This window comes from Erithacus rubecula (genome assembly GCF_903797595.1).
Source record: "Erithacus rubecula genome assembly, chromosome: 2".
NCBI lineage: Eukaryota > Metazoa > Chordata > Aves > Passeriformes > Muscicapidae > Erithacus > Erithacus rubecula.
The window spans coordinates 56,295,874-56,318,303 of record NC_136685.1 but is presented as its reverse complement, the minus strand read 5'-3'; the positions used below and the strand labels follow the sequence as shown (position 1 = coordinate 56,318,303).

The 22,430-nt window shown below is 36.1% G+C and overlaps 1 protein-coding gene across 1 annotated transcript in view; it reads left to right on the top strand.

Annotated features, from left to right (window-relative positions):
- The window catches only part of SYNE1 (spectrin repeat containing nuclear envelope protein 1), a 283,485-nt gene that overhangs the window by 37,407 nt on the left and 223,648 nt on the right, over positions 1-22,430 (top strand). Inside the window, exons 3-4 of the mRNA XM_079330874.1 lie at positions 11,818-11,879; positions 21,279-21,374. Coding sequence (XP_079187000.1) covers positions 11,818-11,879; positions 21,279-21,374 — 158 coding nt within the window. The remainder of the gene's footprint in view (positions 1-11,817; positions 11,880-21,278; positions 21,375-22,430) is intronic.

Sequence of the window (22,430 nt, the reverse complement as noted above, 5' to 3'; positions counted from 1 at the left end):
TCCCTAAAGCTGCTGGGGGGATGCAGATACATCCCCTGAAGCCAATTCTGCCCCAGGCTGAACCAGACCTCATACCTTAACTTTTTCCTTACAGGGCAAGTCATGCATGGCATGGATCCTGTTCACATAAGGTCCTCTGTGTGAAATATTCACATTGCTCATTGCTACTTACCTGTGTGCTATTGACATAGAATTGGAACTTTTAATAAAAACTCCAGAGTAAGTTCTGACACTGTCATTAACCTGTTCTTTCATTGGAATGGAGTTTCCCTTCACTGTGTTTCAGATGTCCCTGGAGATAGTCTGCAGTCATCCACTTATTATAAAAGCTGTGATGAAGCCTTGAAAACCTTTTTGATTAAAAATATAAATAAGAACTGTCGAGTTTGACAAGGAATATATCAAATGTGAACAGTGTTTAGTCACAGTGTGGTTCCTGGGCAAATTTAAGATATCACTGTCTTTATGCATTTTTTTCAAATGTTTCTTATTGTTTTGATGGTTTTTGATGTTTTGGTTCTGTTTTGTTTATTTAGCAGCCTGCTCTGAATATGCCTGTCATTTCTTCTTTGTCATACCATTTTAATATATTTTTGGATGTCTAGTACAAGAAAAATTTTCACTGAGGAAATACCTTTTCAGCTTTTTCTTATAAAGAAGAATATATCTGTCAAAATCAAGATCTAGTCAGTTTAATTAGAATGGTGTTCCCACAGGGGAACATAAATACACTCTTCCTGTGATTTGTTGTAACTTGATGAACCCAGTACATCTTATGTTTTTCAGGCCTCTTGCAAAAACATTGTTTCTGGAAAAAAATTTCTAGGAGGTGCTGAGTGCAGGTGTTTATCCAGCAGGACCCAATAAGAGCAAAATGTTTTGTGTGCCTAGGAGGTATTTCCTCCTTACAAATATATATGATATAAAACAAATGAAAAAAATTCTACCTCTGTATTTAAGATGAGAAATAATGGCCATCTGAAGTATAATCTCAATGACAAATGCTTGTTTCTTTCATTGGCAATATTCTCATTAGTTTCCATGTTGCATTATTAGGGCAGGAATGATTAATAAGATCATGGTTATAAAGAAAATAATTTTTATTACTAAGAAAAAGTAAAAAGAAACAGATGTAAGAGTATAGGAGCTTAGTTGTCCAAAAGCAAAGTTAGCATTTCACTTCAGTCTAAAGTGCAGGCACCAAATATCATAAATGCTTGAAGTCTCACTTGGCCCTGGCTATTAGGGCTGAGAACAATTATTTGCTTGCAGACCACCACTGCCTTTCCCTTCATGGCAGCCCCTTTCTTTCCAACTGGACTTTGAAACTCAATTTCTGTTGAGTGGGCAAGGATATAAATTGGCAGAAGGCATTTCCCTCTCCCAGGGCATGGACTTGACTCCTCCTCACAAGCTCAAGGACTCCATTATTCTAATACAATGGCCCAGATTTGCTTTTTGTCCTTTGAAGTATATAGTCACTACAAAAATTCTGTTACTTGCATGGGTGTGCCTGGGATTTGCTGCTGTGGAAGACTAACACAGTTGGGACAATGCTGTTTAGTTCTACTCTTGCTTACTGTGATGTTTCACAGAAGAATGCCAAATCACCTTTAAAAAGGTGATTGCCTGGACATGCACATTTTAGTCTAAATAATGTCCTTTTTTTTTGCCAGAGTCATTCTGTTCAGATCAATGCAGTTCCATTGAGCAAACCAGTGTAGTATATGGCTGAAACTTGTAAGTGAACATGTTTGGTTGTTGATTATGAGCTGTATCCTGGGGCTTTGGAGTGAAATGACGTTCAGAGAGCAGATTGATTTTGGTGCTTGATGAAGTCCATCATTCCTAAGACTTAGTTTCAGAGTTTGAAGTGTCTTCATTCACATTGTAGACTTTTTTTTTTCTTTTCATTTTTCTCTTCAAAACATTGGGCTTCAAGGATTTTTATAGGGTTTTCTTTTGTTGTTCATTTTTTGGTGAACTGAATTATGCCTCCCTCATTATTTTTCATAGTATTTTCATAATAAAGAGATGTAGTTACAGAAATAGTGCAAGAGTTGCAAAGTCCCATGCTTAATGATTAGGTCTGACAGGGACAGCAACACTAATGTAAACAAAAAAAAAAAAAAGAAAGAAAACTTCCACAATTTATTAATTGACAATTTTCCTTCATGCACAAAAAATTGTAGGGAGAGTGTAGTTAAAACCTGTTTGGCTATGTAATTAAAGAGTGGTCTTATCACATGTGTAGAAGAGGAGAAAATAAAGTTTGTGCAGACTTGGTTACACAACTGGGTTGTGTAACTTTCTGAGTTGTCTTGGCAATAGTGTTGTGCACTCCATGATGGCACAAGCAGATTCTTCCTGTTTCTTTCACTTTTCCAGTTGCCAGTCAGAGGTTTTTTCCCACCTTCTGGGTACATGCTGTTTAGATAATTCACATGTTTCTTCTTTCCTCCTTAGATTCCTCCCTTTAACCCAGCTATTGTCCCTTCTGTGCCTGAAACAGAGAGCTACATGCAGCTGCCATTATGGGAGGGAAAGTGAAGATGGATGTTGAACTTGCATCTCTATATTCTCAAATAATTCTCAAATAATCCTCTATAGGATTATTTGAAGTTGAAGCAGTTATGGGCAGTAAAAATTTGATTTTTTTCCCCCCTGTATTTCCCAAACTAATGCATGTTTAGCTACTCTTAGTGGGAACAGTTTGTGTGTAGTCTGCTTAGTGTTTCATCAAGGCTATGAAAGTGGGTTGTTGGAGAGCCTAAGTGCTAAAATTCAAGTGTATGTGAGAATTTAAAAAGGCTTGTAATTTGGACAAATTAGGATAGATTTTTTCAGGGATATCCAGAGCTCTGATTTTTGCCAAATGTGTAAATCTGAAGCTCCTGCTTATTCATTACTGTATTAAGAAAAAAGCAAAGGAGTAGCCATACTAAAATTAAGACTTTTTGCATCACAAATAGCTTGTAGATGGATGGACAAAAAAGTAATTTTATTTCCACTGACTTTTTAAAGCATTGTTTGACCTAAGTCATAAGCTTGTTTATAGTTCTTCACTGTCTGTAGCACTTTATCTGGTAGTTTCTTTACTAGATTTGTTTATCTTTCCATGCTTGAGCAATTACAGAGTGTTCCAGGCCTAGATACACTTAGTTACCATAACAGAATTTTCTGTAGGAATGGAGTTTTTACTGAAATAAATCCTAATAGAACTGTACTTTGTAGCTCACCAGTCTACCTTGAAGCTTCAGCAGCCTCTTTTACCTTTGGCTGGCTGAACTGAACACCACAGACAGATCTATGATTCTTATCACTTTGAGGGCTCATTGAATGCTAATTTTCTCAGTGGACTTTTAGTTATTTAACTTGAGAATAAAAGTGGTTGAACTTCAAAATCGTTGCTTCCATGCAGCTTTCATTGAAATAATTCACTGGTTGTCAGTGGACTGTTATCAGAAATGATGGTCAAAGTCATGCATTTTTTCCATGATGTCCATGTTCATGTAGGACAGACAGCACAGAGACTGCAAGAATGTGGATCTCAAAAGTAACTATCATTTTCAGGTACACCTATTTCTGTTAAGACATTGCCCAGTTTGATTTCCTTGAAAATCTCTCACTTTTGGATAGTTAGCATCTCAAAGTGCTGCCTGATATTTGTTGGACAGCTTGCTTCCTTTCTGGATGGTGTACTGTTTTTCATCTTACAACGTAGCAGGATGTATTATTTGGGACTACAAAATTTAGTATTGCTTTAATCCTTGTACCATGTCTATGTTTTTACTGATTTTGAGCTGTTTGGTAATTTTCCTCTAGTTTCTTTTATTTATATTAGACTTATTACAAGATTTTTTTTTTATTATAAACAAATATAATTTTAAATATAATTATTCATAATATTCTGAATTAATGAGAAACATAGTAAAAATACCACTATAGTACAAGACTGTTATATCTTGACCTAATCCATTGGATAGTGTGCCCAGTATATCTCCATTATTTTTTATTTCAGTAGATTCTGAGATTTCTTTATCTAAATCAAGTTTTTGTTCCCACTGTTTTTAGGCCAATGAATTCATTTAGGCATATAAAAATGATAATTTTACTACTGGTAGTAGAAATTTGCTCCAAGCAGTGCATTTGCTGCAGCACATTTACGTTTCTGTGTCTTATGACAGAGAAACATCAAAAATTCAAATTCCAATTCAGTTCTGACATTTTTCCACTAAGTCTCTCTCAAAGGTTGTGGTACATAATGTTATTAGAAGTCCTGCTAATGTCAAACAATATTAGTAAATCTCCTGCAAAGAGACATGTTAGTACTATCTAGACATAGCTATCTATAATCAACATTTTAAAAGATATTCTTTAAATTATTTCATTTAAACAATTTGATGTGGGTACTGCTTGTCTTTAAGACTTTTGTTAAAAATTCTATTAAAAATTTCAATGTGGCATGCTATTTTTTTAAAATTTTACTTTGTTGAAAGATCTAAGGAAGTGGACCAACAACACACAAAATTTATTACACAAAAGGTTTTCATCTCAATAGAAAAGGATGGCTGCAGAACGTGTAAATAGCAACATGATGCCAGTTGCAGAACTGCAATGGGCTGTAACAAAATCCCCAAATTATTTGTTTAGGACCTTTTTTTAAAATTATGGTCATTGCAAATGCTAGTGTAGTAGGTAGTTTATAGACAAGAGGATGGTTTCTTGTCAGTGTCTTCAAATACTGAAGTCTTCATGAAAAAATTTTAAACTGGTGTGCCTGCTTAATAGTATGAATAGATTGAAATGAGAGTGCTACATAGGGAAATTCATATTAATTAAATTCTCTGGATTTTCTAGATTTTTACCTGATTTGTCACCATCCAAACCATCTCTTTAAGTATATAATTAAGGAAAATAAGTAATTATAAGAAAAAATGGCAAGAAGTTGAGTCTGACCACTTTATATCAAGCTGTTTTCAACTTATCTACTGGTGCAGGAAAAGATAGGTGTGTGTGAACACTTAACTTCACTATCCCCTGTGCCAAATGGGGGAATAAACAGACACCTGCAGAGCAGCAAATCCTGAATCTTTCAGACAGAGCTGAAACCATTACACATGATTAACTCAAATGTTGGGTATCCTGATTTTAGCTAATGTCTGCTTCAGCATGCTGCTTTTAAAAACGAATTAAGTGTGCCTATAATTGTTTTCTAAATGGTGGTGTTTAAATTTCTGGCTGTGTCCATTCGAGTGTGGATACTATGAAAGTGAGTCGTATGTGAGTAATATGTTTATATCACATGGAGATTAAGACAGCAGTCAGTGGAGATGAAAATAGTAGTTCAGCAGCACAGGCAAATACACAGTAAACATGAAATGCAAATACATTCATTGATTACTTATGAATGCATTCTGCTTCTACATGTGCAGAAGAACAAAATGCAGCTCATCCAGGCAAAATATGGTGCATAGCAATTTAATTTCAATTTGTTTTATTTTTAGTCGCTCTAAACACAAAATAGGAGCAAGTATACTGTAATGTAAGGACTGGAAATGGAAAAGATGCATGGAGTAAAAAAAAAAAAAAAAAAAAAAAAAAAAAAAAATATATATATATATATATATTTGAACATATCTTCTTATCCACTGCAGAAATGTTGTTCTCTTTAATTTCTCCAAACACCAAGGGAAGCTTTTCTGATCAAAGCACAGAGCAGTAGTTAGGGGCAGTGCAGTTGTGCCCAGAATATCCTGGCTTCTAAGAATCAGAATTAAATCACTGCACCATGCTCTGTTCCTTCCCGTGAAAACCAGAGCACAGGAAAGTGGGGGATAATGTGAGTTTGGATGGCTCAGGAACATCTGATGTGCTGATGAGAGTATGGCCACATCAGGGCCCTACCTTGGATTTAAGAACTGGAAGTCTCCCAAGTCCCACGGTATAAACATATGCTGTGACAGTCTCAGTGCTGCTGTGAGGTGCAGCCAACAGCCTGAGTTGAAGCACACATTCACTGGTGCTGGTTAAATTTTTTGTTTCACAGATTTCAAAAATTTAATCTGCTTGCACAGTCCACAGCATGTGCTTCCAGAGAGCCTGTTTGCTGGTTGTGCTTGCAATAATTTGACTGAGAACAAAAGAAGATACATTGATTTGTTCAGTCTGTACTTTATTCTAACCTGATGTTTTTTATCATGTGACCTTTTCTGGATGAGAAATGGAATCAATCCTGGTATATTTTTAAATAGTGGCTCTCTCTTAGAAGTGCAGGAAATCAATAAGAATTGCTTAAATTTAAAAAACATATTTGTAAATGTATTTCAGACAGTAAGAGCAGAAAGTCCTCAGCTGTGTGCCAGTTGCTGTGCAGCAGCATGTGCTGCTGCAGAGGTGATCCTGCTTCTCCATACTTCAGTTTCCTGTAGTTATTCCACCAATATGTGTGTGGCTTTTCTCTATTTCGACTTTTCCAAATGACCTAAAACCTTTAGCTCTCAAAGGACTGTGCTAAGGTTACCTGTACATTCTACAAACCCCAGAGAGCTGATCTCCACCATTTTCTCTAGAGGCCAAGGATGATTGGTTCCCTCCTGGCCCTTGTGTGTGGATTTTCTTTCTGCAGAAACTGATGGGGAGCAGACTGGTGCTCAGTGGTGGAGCAGGCTGTGAGTGATGTGTAGTCCTACATCCCAAATCTTGGAAATTTAGATAAATGGTCTGTTACTGTGACCTTCTCCCCATCTCTGATAAAGCACATTCAGGAGAAGCAGGTATCTGAAAGTTGCATTTTGACAAATACTGTCTTTCACCTTAAAATATAAAAAATTTATAATGTGGGAAGAATTTAAAAATACATTCCCATTCTTTGTATTAATACTGCTAAGTCTTCTCAACTGAGTAGTAATGGCTGCTGAAAACAATTTTCCCTCTTTTCTTTCATCCTTTCTTTTATCCTAATGTCTATAGAGTTAATATTAACCGAGAAACTTAGAAAAATTTTTTTTTAATTTTTTTAGAAACTTTAGAACCTTTACTTCAGAAACTTTACTAGCAAATTAATTTGTTTGTTGGGGTTTTTTCTGAAAAAACAGAACTTCCCTTTTCCCATAAAAAACATCAACTGGTGATTTAAAGGACGAGAAATTTGCATTACCCCTGTGCAGTACTCCTAATTGGGATAATTCAACTGTTATTTTAGTGTTGATTAAATGATGTAGCCTAGACTATTGCCCCTTTTCATAAGCAGTGTCCCCACATTATTATTTTCACTCTCCAAGCTTTTCTACAGCTGCTTTAAGTTACAGCTGCCATTAATGAAGATAGGAATTCTTACATAACATAACTTACAGAAAGCTTTAGGGAATTTATGCCATACTGCTCATCAAACAAAATTTTCCACTGAGGTACTGTCCATTGCTTTCTGTGCTGTGTTTTCAAGTGACATTGAAACATGGCAGCTGTTCTGGACACTTTTCTATACTTCCATGTTGATTTAGCAGTATGACATAAACCTGGGAAACAAAATAATACCAAAAGAGCTTTGGTATTTTTAGTGCCGAACTATCAAAGCCAAAGAAAACAAAGCAAAACAAAAAAAAAGGATACTGAAAATGAGGAGCCGTGAAGAACTTGAAATTCACTAAAGCAAGAAACAAAACAAATAATGGCATTTTTCAGTTTGTGAGAATCAATCAAGATGCTTTTATTAGATGTGTGTGAACTTGACTCTATTGTGTCTCTGTGCATGAGCCTCCTTCTTGTGTAACCTTGAAGCAGAACCAGGATTTGCCACCCTGCACTGTCCCATCCCCAAGCACCAGGTGTTTGATGTGCCATCTGCTGCTGCACAGTACACACCTGTCAGGATGATAGCAGACATTAAAAAAAGTGTGCATAATGAACATTCCATCAGCATCTTCATAACTGTCTGAAGATAGTTGGTTGTGTTCATTGATCCAAATAATTTGTTCTAAATGTTTAGAGTAAATGTATCCAATTACATTTGTCTGTTTTTGCCTAATCAAAATAATCCTGTAGAAAGGCAGGCTGTTGGTGATGCTTTAATAGAGAAAAAGCTTGTAAAAATATGGAGACATTTCCAGGCAATTAAAAGAAGATATTTGATTAAAGGTATCTTTCTTGCAACATTTCTTTCAGATGCAGGGTCATATTATCAGAGTTCTTGTGTTTTACAGAAACAGAAATTTGAATTTAACCTCTGTAGTGATACAATTACAATAATGGCATTATAAAAGTGAGCCTTTTTATTGTCATTACAGTAGAGTATGTTTCTCTCTTGGCCCCTGTAGGGACATAACATACGAAAAAAAAATCTCTGCAAAGAATGTTTTATATCTGCTTTCATTTTACCAGAGGAAAAAAATATCTGTTCAAGTGCTCTGATGCTCTGATTTAATAAAATCAAAAGTACTGCATATTATCAGAAATTTGAGTATGTTTCAGACTGATCTAGGCACACTCCAAAAATTCTCAGCATCCTTACATACGTTTTCTGCCCCTTGTACAACAGATCAAATACATTATTCAAAGCTAAGTGTCCTACATATCTGTTCAGATTCATTGCTTGCTATTTCTTCCACTTTCGGTTGCAAAGCTGAAGGACATCCCTGTCTCTCAGGAGTATGCAGTGAACCCAAGTGGTTGTTTTTAAAAACTGTTTTCCTTTATATGTGTGACAGCCTAGAGAAGAAGGTCTGTGCCATTCAACCATTTTTACTTACTGAGCACTATGTTATTAGAAAAGCACTGGTGAGGAAGCTGCATCAATTTCTGCACACATCTCTTTGCTTTAGGATATCAGCAGTGTAGTTGGGTTGTCACGGTCCCTGGATGAATTATTCAGGCTCTTGACATCAGAGATTTCTGCTAGCGGATTGGCTGGTGCTGGGATAATAAAATCTTTGCACAGAAAAACAGTGGAGAAGGATGATGGCAGTGAGACCAGCAGAACTGCTGCTTCCCATACAGCTGGCTTTGTCTGGCTGTTGCATTTCTGCAAGAACATATAAGGATGTTTTTAAGGTTTGGCTTCATGGGGATTCTCTGATAAGAGATGGTGGAGGGATTTTTGTAAGAGGCTGCATTTCCAGTGAGGGAAAGCAATCGGATCATTGTTGAGAAATTACTTCTGGCTGCATTCTAAAGAAACACTGCCCATGAGAGAGGAGTAGAAGCCACAGCAGCATCTGCAGCAGCAGCAGCAGCAGTGCCTATGGCTCACTGTAAAGGTGCTGGTGGCAGAAATGTCCTGTCACTGAATGTGCTTCCTGAATTCTTTCAGTGCCAGCAGGGTAAGTCATGCAAATATGGAGCTGACAGTCCTTGTGAGTGGGGAGAGCATAAGGAGCTGTGTGACACAGCTTTATTTTTCTGTTTATCTATACAGGTAGAATATATTTACTCTCTAGAGTATTTAGAGAATTTAATCAATGAAAATAACACAATTTATTCCATGTAAATTTGTAAAAAGCATATTTATGATGGAATTTTAAAAATCAATGCACTGCTTGTGTTATGTTCAGACATAAATTTTAGAATGGTAGAATCTGTTCCTTTTAAGCCTATACAAAATAAATGCTAGAACCAAGGAAATTGCATTGTTATTAGTTTCAATTGGACTCATAAAGAATATTTTGCTCACGTAAATTTCCTTGAAACAGGTTATTTAAAAGAGCTGTTTCTGCTGTGTGTTGGTATGACTGAAACTCTGTGCGTCTTCTGCTTGTAAAGTGTCTCATCAGAAGCTGGAAGCTGGTTCTATGATTTCCAGTTTTGTCAGAAGGATGTTTCTTAAATCACCAAGATATACTGAAACTATGAATTATGGAATAATTTTCACTAATTTTATTGATGAGAAGTTTCTCTTATGAAGGCCTGGTTTATTTCTTTTGGCATGCCTTGTCTTTTTTGTATCAGAGGTTACTGGGGAGTTTTTTTGAGTAATAGAGGTGTGTATTAGGGCAGAAATGGATTAATTCTGTGTATGCTTGATCTTTGTCCCTACTCCAATTCACATATAACCCAATAGAAATGTGTCCATGGAAATCAGTTTGGCTACCTACACATGTAATTGCAGAGCACAGCTGACATTTACTGTGTGTCAAAGGCAGAGATTGTTCATGGTTAGGAACCATACAGTGAGAAGTCTGTTTTTCAGAATGTAGAAACAATTGTCACATACAAAGTCAATACACCTCCCTCCCAAAAACAGTCAGTGTGGAATGATGCATGATGCAGTATCTTAGTGATATTTTTTCAGAACTTGCCCATGTGTGCAAGAAATACATTCTGAGAATGTAATAAGTTTGAAAATCTTATGTAATCCTGCCTGCCCAGTGATACCAAAGGAAACTAAAGAATGCAAAATTGTTTTCTTAGGCATAAAGTGTGATCATCTAGCAATAGATGCTGGTGAGTTTAGGTATTTTTTCCCCCTGATATTTCTTATATGCGAGATGTTATTTATATATAAAGAAAATATTCCTGAATTACAATGCACAGACAGACACTTTTGGGGGTGTTTGTATATGTATGTATATCAACCACTGACCAACTGAAGATAACATTTTTACCTGTGAATTTTGTGTGGTGATTTCTATCCCTATGTACCCTAATTGTGAAACAGCATTGCATGAGCCTAAATTAATGGGTTTTTTGTTAAGAATGCAACAAGCTTAGTAGCTATCTATTCCAGAACTTTTATGGGTGTTAAGGAATGTTCCATTTTAATTTTACAGATGTGGAATAGGAAAAATGCTCTTCAGTGCAGCACAAGTGGCTAGCAAATGAAGGAGCTAAAATTAGGTATTCCATCTGTAGATTTTGGGATATGCCCATATTTTTACGAAAAGTAAATATCATCAAACAGCAATTGTATTTATTTGAATATTTTGTTGGGAAATTAAGGTATTCATTCAGACCTGATGATGGTAACAGCATGATTTGGTTTTTTTTGAAAGAAAAGGATCTCTGTCATGAATACTTGAATACCTCTGCTGTGAAATTATTCCATGTGTCAAAACTGCTTACCCACAAGAACAGGGCAGGACTTTGTGGATTGGTTATAATGCAGTGATGCTCTTCTCTCCAGTGCTGTGACCCTTGCAGCTGAAGCTGGAGGAGCTGAATTGGGAGCTATTTTTATCTGAGCATCTGGCAGCTGTCCCACAGGGACTATGTGACAGTCAGGGAAATTCACTCTGAACCAGACAAGGGCTTTGAGACAGGACTAAGGGATGTAGTAAGTAGTGGTGTAGAAACTGCCTGAGCTAGCTAATGGCTCCTTCCTGCCAGGATCTCCCAGGGGACAAATAAGTTTGATAATGCAATTTCAAATCTTTAATTCAACATTCTAAACATTTTCAAACACATATGCTAAGAAGTATTTTTTTCCCAAGTCCCTATTTGACTTTATACATAAAAGCAGTTTGGCTGTGGGAGATGTGGATTCTAGTTTAAAAGTATAGAGAAGTTCTAGATGCTCAGACCTTGGGTGAGTATAGTATGGATTTAGAACACAAATTTCACTTGACATTTAGATTTTAAATGGTGTTTTTCTGGTCATTAGCTTGTTAATACTTGAACTTTGCTGTGAAACTCTTCAAAAAGATGATTATTGTAATAATATGAAGTATTTGTTATGACTAGAGGAAAAGTTGACTGTCTCAATAAAACAGAAAGTTGTTTCCAACAAGTGCAGAATACATTTGTTGTCAGTAGGAAGTTTTCCACCATGTAAATCTGAAAGTATCCAATGATGTCTAATCAAAATGGTTTTCCTTTTATTCTCAGATGAGCAAGAATCAGTGCAGAAACGGACTTTCACAAAATGGATCAATACTCATCTGGCTAAGGTAACACATGGCTTTGAAACTTTTTTTTTTTTTTTTTTTTTTTTTTAATCAATCCTTTTAATCTATACCTATACAGTTCAGGAGAATAGAACATGTCAGATTTCTCTGAGTAGTATTTCCTAAAGTTAAAAAAGGAACTCCTTCCTCCTCATCTGCACACCACTGAGGATGAATCTCAGCATGGTAGTGGTCAGCTGCAGAAGTGCAGTGGTGTCCAGAGGCAGCCACCCAGCTTCCTGGCCAGAACTGAAACAGGCCATCACACTACCTGGTATTTCAGCCAGAGGAAACATCTGAAACTGCTTTCTATTAAATGGAAATATTAGACTTACTGCACACAATATATTTGAATAAAACTTAACGTCTTGTGTAGTTTGATACAGACATAAGTAGTGAGTGCTTCATGAATCCAGTGTTGAATTATTTATCTGATGCATTGTGGGATTTGTCATTAAACTATTGTTGCTTCTTCTTAACATAATTTAAAACTCCTGTTTTTGTCTTTAGAAGAGTAAAGACTGTGATTTATGCACAGCTTAGATGTATTAAGCTATAACCGGTACCAACCTTATTTGAAAACATAAGCAGTGAGATTCAGTTTGGCATTCCTGGAGTTTTCACACAACACAGCTCTAGCCGAATTGGTCCAATAAATTAGAATTTTAAACTCCAAGAGCAGCTTTTTGCAATATGTATTTTTAAACCTGAAGATTAATGATCATTAAAACTGAGTCAAGAATAGCTGTAGCAGCACTGTTTTAACTTTTGTGTAAGGAGCTGGCAAATAATACCCTCAAAAATGAGCCCAGCAAAGCAGGAAGCCCATTTAATGCTGTATCATGTGATTCGATCTAACAAGACAGTATGGTAGAGCAGATACATTTATTTACATTGCTGAGGAATGTAATGGAAGAGCTTACTGTGAAATTAACTGCACTGGCATTGTAAAATTCAACTACCAGAACAAAGTTGCCTTCAAGACTTCTTGCAGTGGATTCTCACTGGAAGCGAGGTCTGTGCCCATGTTGTCTTTAAAATAATTTGGAACAGCCCCTTGTGTAAGACAGAACTTAAGGACTCTGTTCTGTTTACTTTAACTGAAATTTAAAGACATTCAGTGTTTGCTAAAGCATCAGCTAAGGGGGCTGTGAACTAGTGTCAGAAGAGAAAAATAACTCTTATTTCATATTCATCTATTTTTTAATTGTGTTTCGTCATTAATAATAATCTGATAATTATGGAAAAGTAGAACTATTAGGTAGGTTATGTGTATCATATTGTTAGATATTACAAGTGTGTGTGTGCATGTCATGGTAATTCCCTGTTCTACAGACTAATCCTTGGGAAGAGACAAAGTCGTGGTGGCAGCTCAATTAAAGATCTTGCCCTGGATTGGGATTTGTGAATGTTTCCTGCTGTGCTCGTCCCTTTGGGCCGTGAGGGTTCAGATGAACCTTTTGATTGTGTAGGTGTGTAGCTCCCTAATGTGCCTGATACTGTAAAGACTGATCAAACACGTTCAAGCCAGGCAGTTATGCACCCACAGCCCTGACTTTCAGCTACCTGAGGTACCTTTTAGTTACTTGTAGTAACTGATTTTGTGTTAATTCACACTTCAGCAGGAAAGCTGTGTCTGTGATACTTTTACTGATGGCTGTCAGCACATTTGCTTCACTGCCTAAGTCAGATCATCTGGATCTGCTTCCCGTTTCCACTGTTATGCTGCCAAAGGAGAAGCATCATTTATAGAAATTAGATTCAACAGAAGTGACCCGTGCCGTTCAAATTCTTAAATGTTTAAAACTTCAGTTTTTGAAACTTTGTCAGTAAGGTTTTTGGAAATATGTAAGTGGAAATATGTTTTCTGAGTTAATCACAGCTGTAGGAAATACAGATGGGTGTCTGAAGTGCCCAGGAATCCCCTTGCACTCATGTCCTTACTTTTAACTCAAAATTTCAGTATTTAGGCTATTTGAATTTTGTAAAAGTTTGTTGTAATTTTGATTGTTTCAAAAGAAACTGTAAGATTTGTAAGATCTCCACTGTCTGGAAGCCTTTGAAATGTGGAAAGTCCTAGAAGGAGACCCACTTTTAGGCAGCATCATCTGCATTCTGCTGTCATCTTTGACCCAATAAAAAGTGGAGCATCTACTAGTCTGGTACGTAGTGAAGAGCACTGTGAAGTGCTGGCCTCAAAGTTACAGCAGAGAAACAGCAATACATGCTGTGGGGTAAAGGAGCTGGGAGTGAAGGAGTGAAGCTGAGCCAGGGGAAAAAGACGTAGATAGGGGGAAGGTGATCTGAATTTTGCCTTTCTGTCTCACCATTGATCCAGAAACACTGTGCTGAATTTGACTGAGTATATGCATTCAAAATTAACAGTAATGTCATGTCAAATTGTCTCTATCTCTTGGCTACTCTTGGAAAGTCTGTATTTCTTTGCTTTCATTGCCATTTTTTATAATCTCATAAAATTATTAATGAGAAAAGAGGAGGAAATAAGAGAAAACTGAAAACTCTAATTAGGGTATCTAACTCTTAACACCATGGCTATCTAAAGAAATGTTTCATCATAAATGAGTTTGAGGAGTTTTGAAATTAAGTACTGCATGAAATCTCAAAAGCAGAAGAAATGAATGGTTTCTACACAAAGATTGATGGTGTTTTACTGTAGCAATTTGAAAGATGGGTTTGGAGGTAACAAAGGAAAGGTAGAGTTGTCATCCTTAAGCTGTATTGGTTGAGTAGAGCAAAGGAGGATCTAAAAAGGAGCAGTTTCTCATATTGTCAGGAGGAGTGATTTGAAAAAAATGGATATACAGATGTGATTTGATTATTTTAGGTAGAACCAAGACCAATTCATAGCTTGGGAACATTAAGAAGGATGTGACAGTTTGTCAGGGTTTGCTAGGAGTAAAGGATTCTTCCCTGCAAATCTGTAAGATCTTAGTACATGTTTTTCATCTAAAAAGTAATGCTCTAATTGGAACAGAAACTAATTCAGTAACGAGCATTAAACCAATTTATTTTTGGCTATTTAATGTTACAAATGGGTTTGAAAATATGGATACAAATAAATACGAATGAGCAAAACAGATAAATGAAACAAGATCATTGCTGAAATTTCTACACCAAAAGGGCTGTCAGGCACTGGAATTGGCTGTCTGTGAAAGTGGTTGTGACCATCCCTGGAGGTATTTAAAAGAGGTGCAGATGTGGCCATGGCTTAGTGGTGGACATGTCAGTGTTAGGTTAATGGTTGGACTTAATTTTAAAGCAATTTTCCAGCCTAAATGGTTTTCTGGTTCTATGCATTGAATTTTATGAAAGGCAACAGGAGAAAGGTGTGAATTTTTTATTCTCTCTCACTCCTACGATAGACTGCTACCTTTTTAAAATTATACTTCATATTTAGAAGGTGTTCTTTCACAGAGGAGAATTAAAGGACTTGGCATCAGCTAATTAAGGGACAACTCAAAAGTTGGAGGTAAAACAGCCTTGGTGCAAGTTGTGCCCTCACCCAGAGAGGATGAACAGAGAAGACCTGCAAGTGTTCTAACTAGCAGGTAGAGTAAGGCAGCTTCATTTTGGTTGGGCTGTTAGCCCAAGGCTGCATCTGTCCCTCTACAGTCTCCCCAGCTGTCTCTGTTCTGTGATTCTGAGCAGTAATCTGGTGCAACTCATCAACTGGAAATCATGTTTTCTCTGCCAACCACTTGCAGAAATTTGGTCATAATCTGTGAAATGAGAGTGGTCTATTTTCTGGTGATCCTTTTGAATTTTTGTGCATCTGTGCAGTTCAACTAATGGTAAATGAGATATGCATGGGTAACATGCATACAAAAAGTTTTCTTATTCCATATAATCTATTCATGTTTTTCTGTGGTTGTAGAACTGTCCTTCCTCATCTTAATCTCAGCTTCAAGTATAGACATAATTTGAGTATGCTTCTTATTATCTTTTAAAGCATCATTTCAAAATCTGAATTTAAAATACAGAACGAATTTACACTAAATACTTCAAAAAGGAGACATTACTTGCATTTAGAGCAGCAATTGCTTAAATATTTTTTCATTTCATTACCTATGCCAATTTTTGAGGTAGGGGATTAGATGAGTAAAGAGGATGAAAAAGATATCACTGTCTTTAACAGCTGAGTCATGTGCTTTTTATTGCCTTTTTCACCTTTCATGAAAGTTTGGGGGAATAGTAGTTTCAAAATTTAAAACACAGACTGTAAATGGGTTTAACCCAATTAAATAACATTTTAATTCCCAGTTGTAAGGATAATTTTAGTATTTGTACTCACCAAAGTATTAGTGTAAACTCACTGATAGAGTGAACAACAAATACTGAAAGATATTATTATTAATTTTGTGTATTCGTTAAGAGTATGTGCACATTAAAAAAAAAAAAAAAAGCAGAGGATGGATATAAATTTAAAATAAAACTAAGAATGGATGAAAATTTTAAATTTTATTTATCCAACATTTATATAATGCTGAATTAAACCTGGGCATTAATCCTCAAATTAAAGCTTTTGAAACTGCAAAATTTTATCTTTCACAGCAAAGAAAGGAAGAAAAAGAAACGGGTATATCAAGACACAGAGCTTTCACATACAATGTTGTCCATGATCTTTGCTTGTTCTTACAATGTAAATGTAACTTGGTCTTTCATCAGTTTTCATAATTTAATTAAGTCTGATCCTTTTTGTCTTTTTCAAGTGGGAAAACAGGGGCTCCCTGTATCTTAGTCACTGACAGAGAAAAAAATAAGCTACTTTCCATCTTGACTGCATAATGAGTAAAATCTGACTGGTAGTTTTCTGCTTTCACAGTTACTATATGTTTTCAGCTAGTATTGCATATGACCTCAATGTTAAACCATGAATGCTAAATTAATTTATGTGATGGCATTAATACTGCAAAACTTAGGACTGAGTCCCTCAGATTAAGTAATTAAAAAAGTCTCTAACAGTAAGAAATATGAAAACATTCATATGGATTTAGTAATTAAATTGTGGCAGAGGAGGGGTCCAGCTTTTGCAGAGTAATGGAAATTTCATTGCTGTTCTCACATACATTTCCCTGCAGAGACAAATTCAGTAGTTACATATATTTGTTCATTTTTGTGCATGTGGATAGATTTTCATACATTTTTTCAGCAGTCTTTGAAAGATTATTTAAAAATTAATGTTGCAAAAATTGTTTCAGTGTCTGCATAGACATTCATTATGATGCAGATGCTGCTATTTGTTTTATATGATTTATTCATTGGAGAAATTAAGTACAGGGTGTGAAGAAAAGATTCCGGTAGAAATTACAGATTCTTGTAATTTCTCATGCAAATGAGAAATTAAATGCAAGAAAAAGTTTTGCAATAAAAGAGTAAAGCTTAACAAATATGTGTTTCTTCCATATCTGAAGTTTGGATTTTACAAAGCTTATTTTACTGAATATGAGGAAGAATTTCTAGAGATTGCAAAAATCTTTTTTTGAGGCTTATCATTCAAATATTTTTATATGTACCAATGTTCAGTTCTTTAGGTAATTCAGAATATTTCAGAGAGATTACACCAAATTAGACAAGTTTTAAGAGCAACAAGTTTATGCAAAGCATTTCTTCCACAGCTCCCACTTATGATCAATTTTAAATACAGTTATTTAAATAAATATTTAATATGACCAAAATCTAGTTTATTAGTCTTGAAGATTCATTGTCATTTAATTCATATTCCTCCTACAGATCACATGAATTTCCTTGTTCTGAGTGTGACTCCCTCCTTGGGACATGACTGTTCCTAAGTACCATTATCACTACAAACTGCATTACTGTGATTGGATAAACTGCAATAAAGGAGTCTTTAATAGAATTCATGTAATGAAGCATGTAGCAGATCATTAATCTTAATTTGTTGTTTTTCTTTCTTGAAGAAGCTTGCAAAAAACCTTAATCGAATACTGAGGTACCTGAAATCATAGTGTGGACAACCTGAAAAGTTGTAGATTTAATGTCTCATTATTCATTGAAGTAAATTCTGAATTCTGCCAAGAAATTTTTTTCAAAAAGTTTGCAGTTGAAGGGTTTTCTTTACTATTACAGGATAATTCTTTGCACAGGTTTTCCAGCATTCAAAATAGAGTGTATTAGGATCATTGCAGCTGATTGCATTGCTCGGCTTTACACTTATATACAAAAATACAAGATCTGAAGTACATTCATCATTGTAAAATTGCAAATTTTTTTTTTCTTTTACTGATTTACAGTTAGTATTTTGGCCGTGCACTAAGGAACTAAGTGAATAGTTGTTCAGTCTGAATCACTGAAAAGTTTTCATTATATTTTAAGTGAATATACTGTAAAAAAACCCTAAACTTTTCTTCTCTGGGGCCTAATAAGTAATCAGTGTTCACTTTCATCTTTCACTTCATTTGACATTATATATGCAGCCAAGGAGTAGGTATTTACCAATTTCAACAGAAGATGTATAAATATCAGTGGAGGATCTGCTAGAAAACATTTAAGTAGCTTAAGTCATCCTATGCAATGGTCTATATATAATAAATAAGCACATGTGAACTTCTCACTATCAGTTAGTATGCATATCAGCATGGGGTATAAGATTGATATCTATGCTTGTGTGAAAGAGGAGTCTATTTTTTTGTATATGCCACTAGAAATATAACTAATTCCATATTTCTGAGAGTGACTTAATAACAATAATCCAAATTTCATGATTATGTGCCCAAAGTAGTAAAAAAAAAAGGTGATTTATGAAACATGATGAGAGTATAAACTCTTGTAATTAGGTGTTAACATTTTCAGGGTAGTCTAAAACTTCCAATTATCGTATATTACTGAGAACATTTCTGGCAGTCTATATAATTAACTAAATTTCCATACTAGAGGGGTATGGAGACATATATCTCTTATACATGAGATCTTGTGACAGAGGTACTGTATCTGCCTTCTCTTCCAGTTTTATTGGTGTAAGATCCATGGTGTGTGCTGCTGAACACTGGCAGTGTTTGTGATTATGCCACCTTCCAGCACCACAAGTGCATTTCAGCTTGCTGGGTTGAGGACAATTGTGATTCTCACACTTCAGAGCAGCAGCTCTTACCAGCTTTGGTGTTTGATGGTTTCTTTCTGCTTTTCATCTTGCTCAGTGTTTTCTCTACAGCTGTTTTTTCCCCAAACCAATGTTTGATTCTAGTACTGTAGGAGTTAATTTGCTTGAGATGCTTTCACTGCCTTACCATGCTATCAAGCCTCAGTTGGGGTGTAAATCTAGTTTTTTTTCAAGACCACTGAAGGGTGGTTCAGAGCAAGAGTTTGGCTTGGATGAAGAGTGTTTTAACACTTTAACAGAGTGAAGTTCTGCTCTGGGGAAACCAGAAGTGCTTCCCAGACTTGCTTAGCAGATGAACTTCAGATTACTTTTGGCTTCATGTTGGGATGAGGCAAATTCTGACCTGTGCCTTGGTTTGTGAGAAAGGATACCTAAGCACACAAGTTAGAAGGGAGCTGTGTTATGCTCAGAGAGGTTGTCTGACAAACATCTGATGGACATCAGAATCACAGGGTACTGGAAATCTGACCCTTCAATTTAAATGTATCCTAAATTGCCTACTGTAAGAAACCCATCTCTCTTCATTGCTGTAGAGTCAATTTCAAGACACAAACCTCACTACTGGGGCATTTGGTAAGGTGGTTTTTTCAGCTTTCACCTCCTGTTGGATTGAGATGGCAGCTGCTTTAATCCTCTTGTCTTTATGGCTGAATCATTTTAGCACATAATTCTTCAGTGTTTCATCATGTGGTAATACTTATAAAACCAAAGCTGCTCCAAGCTTCAAACAGGAAATGATAACACAGAAGGTGAGGAAAATTAATTGTGTTTGTGTCAACTGCCTGTGATGCAAGACTGGGACAAATTAATCTTCAGTGACTGCTTGCTCCATTGATTTCTTTGGTGTTATATTAAGGAAGAACATGATCCAAGGAAGAGCATTATCTATTGTATTGCTAGGAAACAAAAAAGAGCTATGATTAAATATACCATCATAATGACTTGTAGTGCTGCTTTATTTTATATACATGAGAAAATAGGCTCTTCTATTAGTGTGACTATTAGAGCATGTCAAATCTCAGATGAAGTCTGCTTCCAGCTGAGGGGTTCTTTTTTCACTTCATATCAAAATTATGTTTGTTTGAAATACTACTTTATCCAAGCTGAGCAATTTTTTTTTGTTTGTTTGGTGAGCCAGGATCTTTTTCTTTCTCCTGATTTGTTACTTCATTTTTACCTTTTCAAGAGCAGTGTTTCATTTGTTAGATTGATATTTTAAAATCTCTATTTCTACACAAAAATAGGTAATAGATAATTTGCTATGCAAGCACTTCTTTCAACAAGTACCCCGAAAGTAAACTATTAAACCTAAAGTATTTTCAAGAATTCTGTAGTCTCATTGTAATTTTAGTGAATGAGCAGGTATTAGTATTACTGTCATTATTTTTATTATTATCATAATCATTACTATAATTTTGATCATCAGCATAAGGTATATGAATTCTCACAAGCTGATGGTAGCTGGAGGATGCCTGTTCTATTTGTCAGCTGAACCAAAACTAAACTTTTTTGGTTTTGAGAGACTTTTTGTGATCATTAAACTGCTGAGCAGATGAGAGCCATAATTCCACAAACTGGGGTGTATTTAATAAAACAGTTTTATCATGTGACCTTGTTATTTAAAATTTAAAAAAAGATCATCAGTTTGCATATTTTTGAGTATTGTTATTGTTGTTCTTGTGAAGGTAAAGACATTTGGTGAGCAATTTGTCTTAAGTAGGAGCTGAGACATGCTGACAGCACCCGAAACCTGCAAGGCTGGAGGAAGGGAGATGAAAGACAGCAGCTCAGTGTGACAACTGTCAGCTGTGAGAAAGTGGCAGCATCACTCAACCTGCTACACTACTCTAGGGAACTTCACTTCATACAGCTCCTCCTATTGCTTGGACTGAGAGAGTGAAATTTCTGTGGAGTACTTAACACGAGGGAAAATAATCTGATGGATTGAAATGTGACTGTAATAGTACATATGTAAATTGTGTGTATTTTGTAGAACCACAGGCAGCTGTTGGTGTGTTTCTCTGCTTGCAGAGGCCAGGAGATTTTTCCTTTGTATCATCAGTTGCAGAAATCCACAAAATGTTACACTCCCCTGCCAGAAATGTTAAAGGCAAAGCAGTGGCTAAAGGATATGTTGACATTAAACATTATAAAACACAAAGAAGGGGACCAGCCACTCTCTTGGGGTTTCTGTTCAAGAGCAATGGAGTTAGGATGTAATACTGGTGAGCCTTTGTAATATCTGAAACCTTCTCCCTTTTCAGCGCAATCCTCCCATGCTGGTGAATGACCTGTTTGAAGATATCAAAGATGGGGTAATGCTAATTGCCCTTTTGGAGGTTCTTTCAGGGCAGAAGCTGGTAAGAACTTTCTTCCTTCTAAATATACAAGAGAGTTGCATAACTTCTGTGCGATAAAATTTTCTGAAGTTTCTGTATTTCTATGCTGTAAAAAACCTTACTCCTTCATAGGAGAATAAGTTTTTCTCCAAGTGGATTATCTGATTACAAAGCATTATTACAGATTATTACAGGCATGCTTGATTATATGCATTTTTATTAATTTTGCCATGTAGCTCATAAAAATTTCTTATTTGTATTAGTTTTTGTAGTTCATCTGGATTTTGCTATGACACAATCAAAGTCTAAACCGTGGGTCATTTCTATGCATCTTTAAAAAAAAAAAAAAAGAGACATTTCCTGTTCAATGTATGGCTTTGTCTCAGATAAACCTCATACAAGCCCCTCAAATTTCATGGGGGCTTGTATCCATTTGCCTTGACAGTTGCTCTGCTGCTGTAAAGAGCCTGAAATGTTGCCAAATGGCTTTTTCACAGCCAAGTTATGTACAGAGGGGATGATATGCACACAGCAAGCAGGCTGCCTCTCGGGAGGCATTCTAGTTTTGTGTATGGAGGAGAGAAATGAAAGGATTTTAAGCCAAGGGCTCTGACTTTCCCCAAAGCAGCTCGCAGATCAGGTGGCAGCACCTGAAGGAGCAGTGCAGCCTGTTCAGCTCAGGTACTCAGGCTCCCTCTCGTGCAGGCAGTTTGCTCTCCTTTTCATATATCACCTCTCTTTTGATTGCAGGTGAACCCCAAAATTAGGCAGTAAATCAAACTGCAAAGGCGATTTTTCTGTGAAATTGGAAAAAGCTTTACTTTCCGTGTGTTTCTGCTCCATTGAAATGCACCCCGTTCAGTTTCTGTTAGTCTGAGACAGAAAGCCTCCCTCTTGTGGCAAATCAGAAGTAGTGAAACAGGAAAAAAATTAGTGATGCCACCTGTTACAGTGAAATTCACTGGATTGTGTCCTGCCTATATTAATTAGGGGAAGACAAGAGAAATTCCAGAATGAGAATAGTGTCTGGTGAACTTATTGGTTACGTATACTAGCATATGATATCCTGTAGTAACT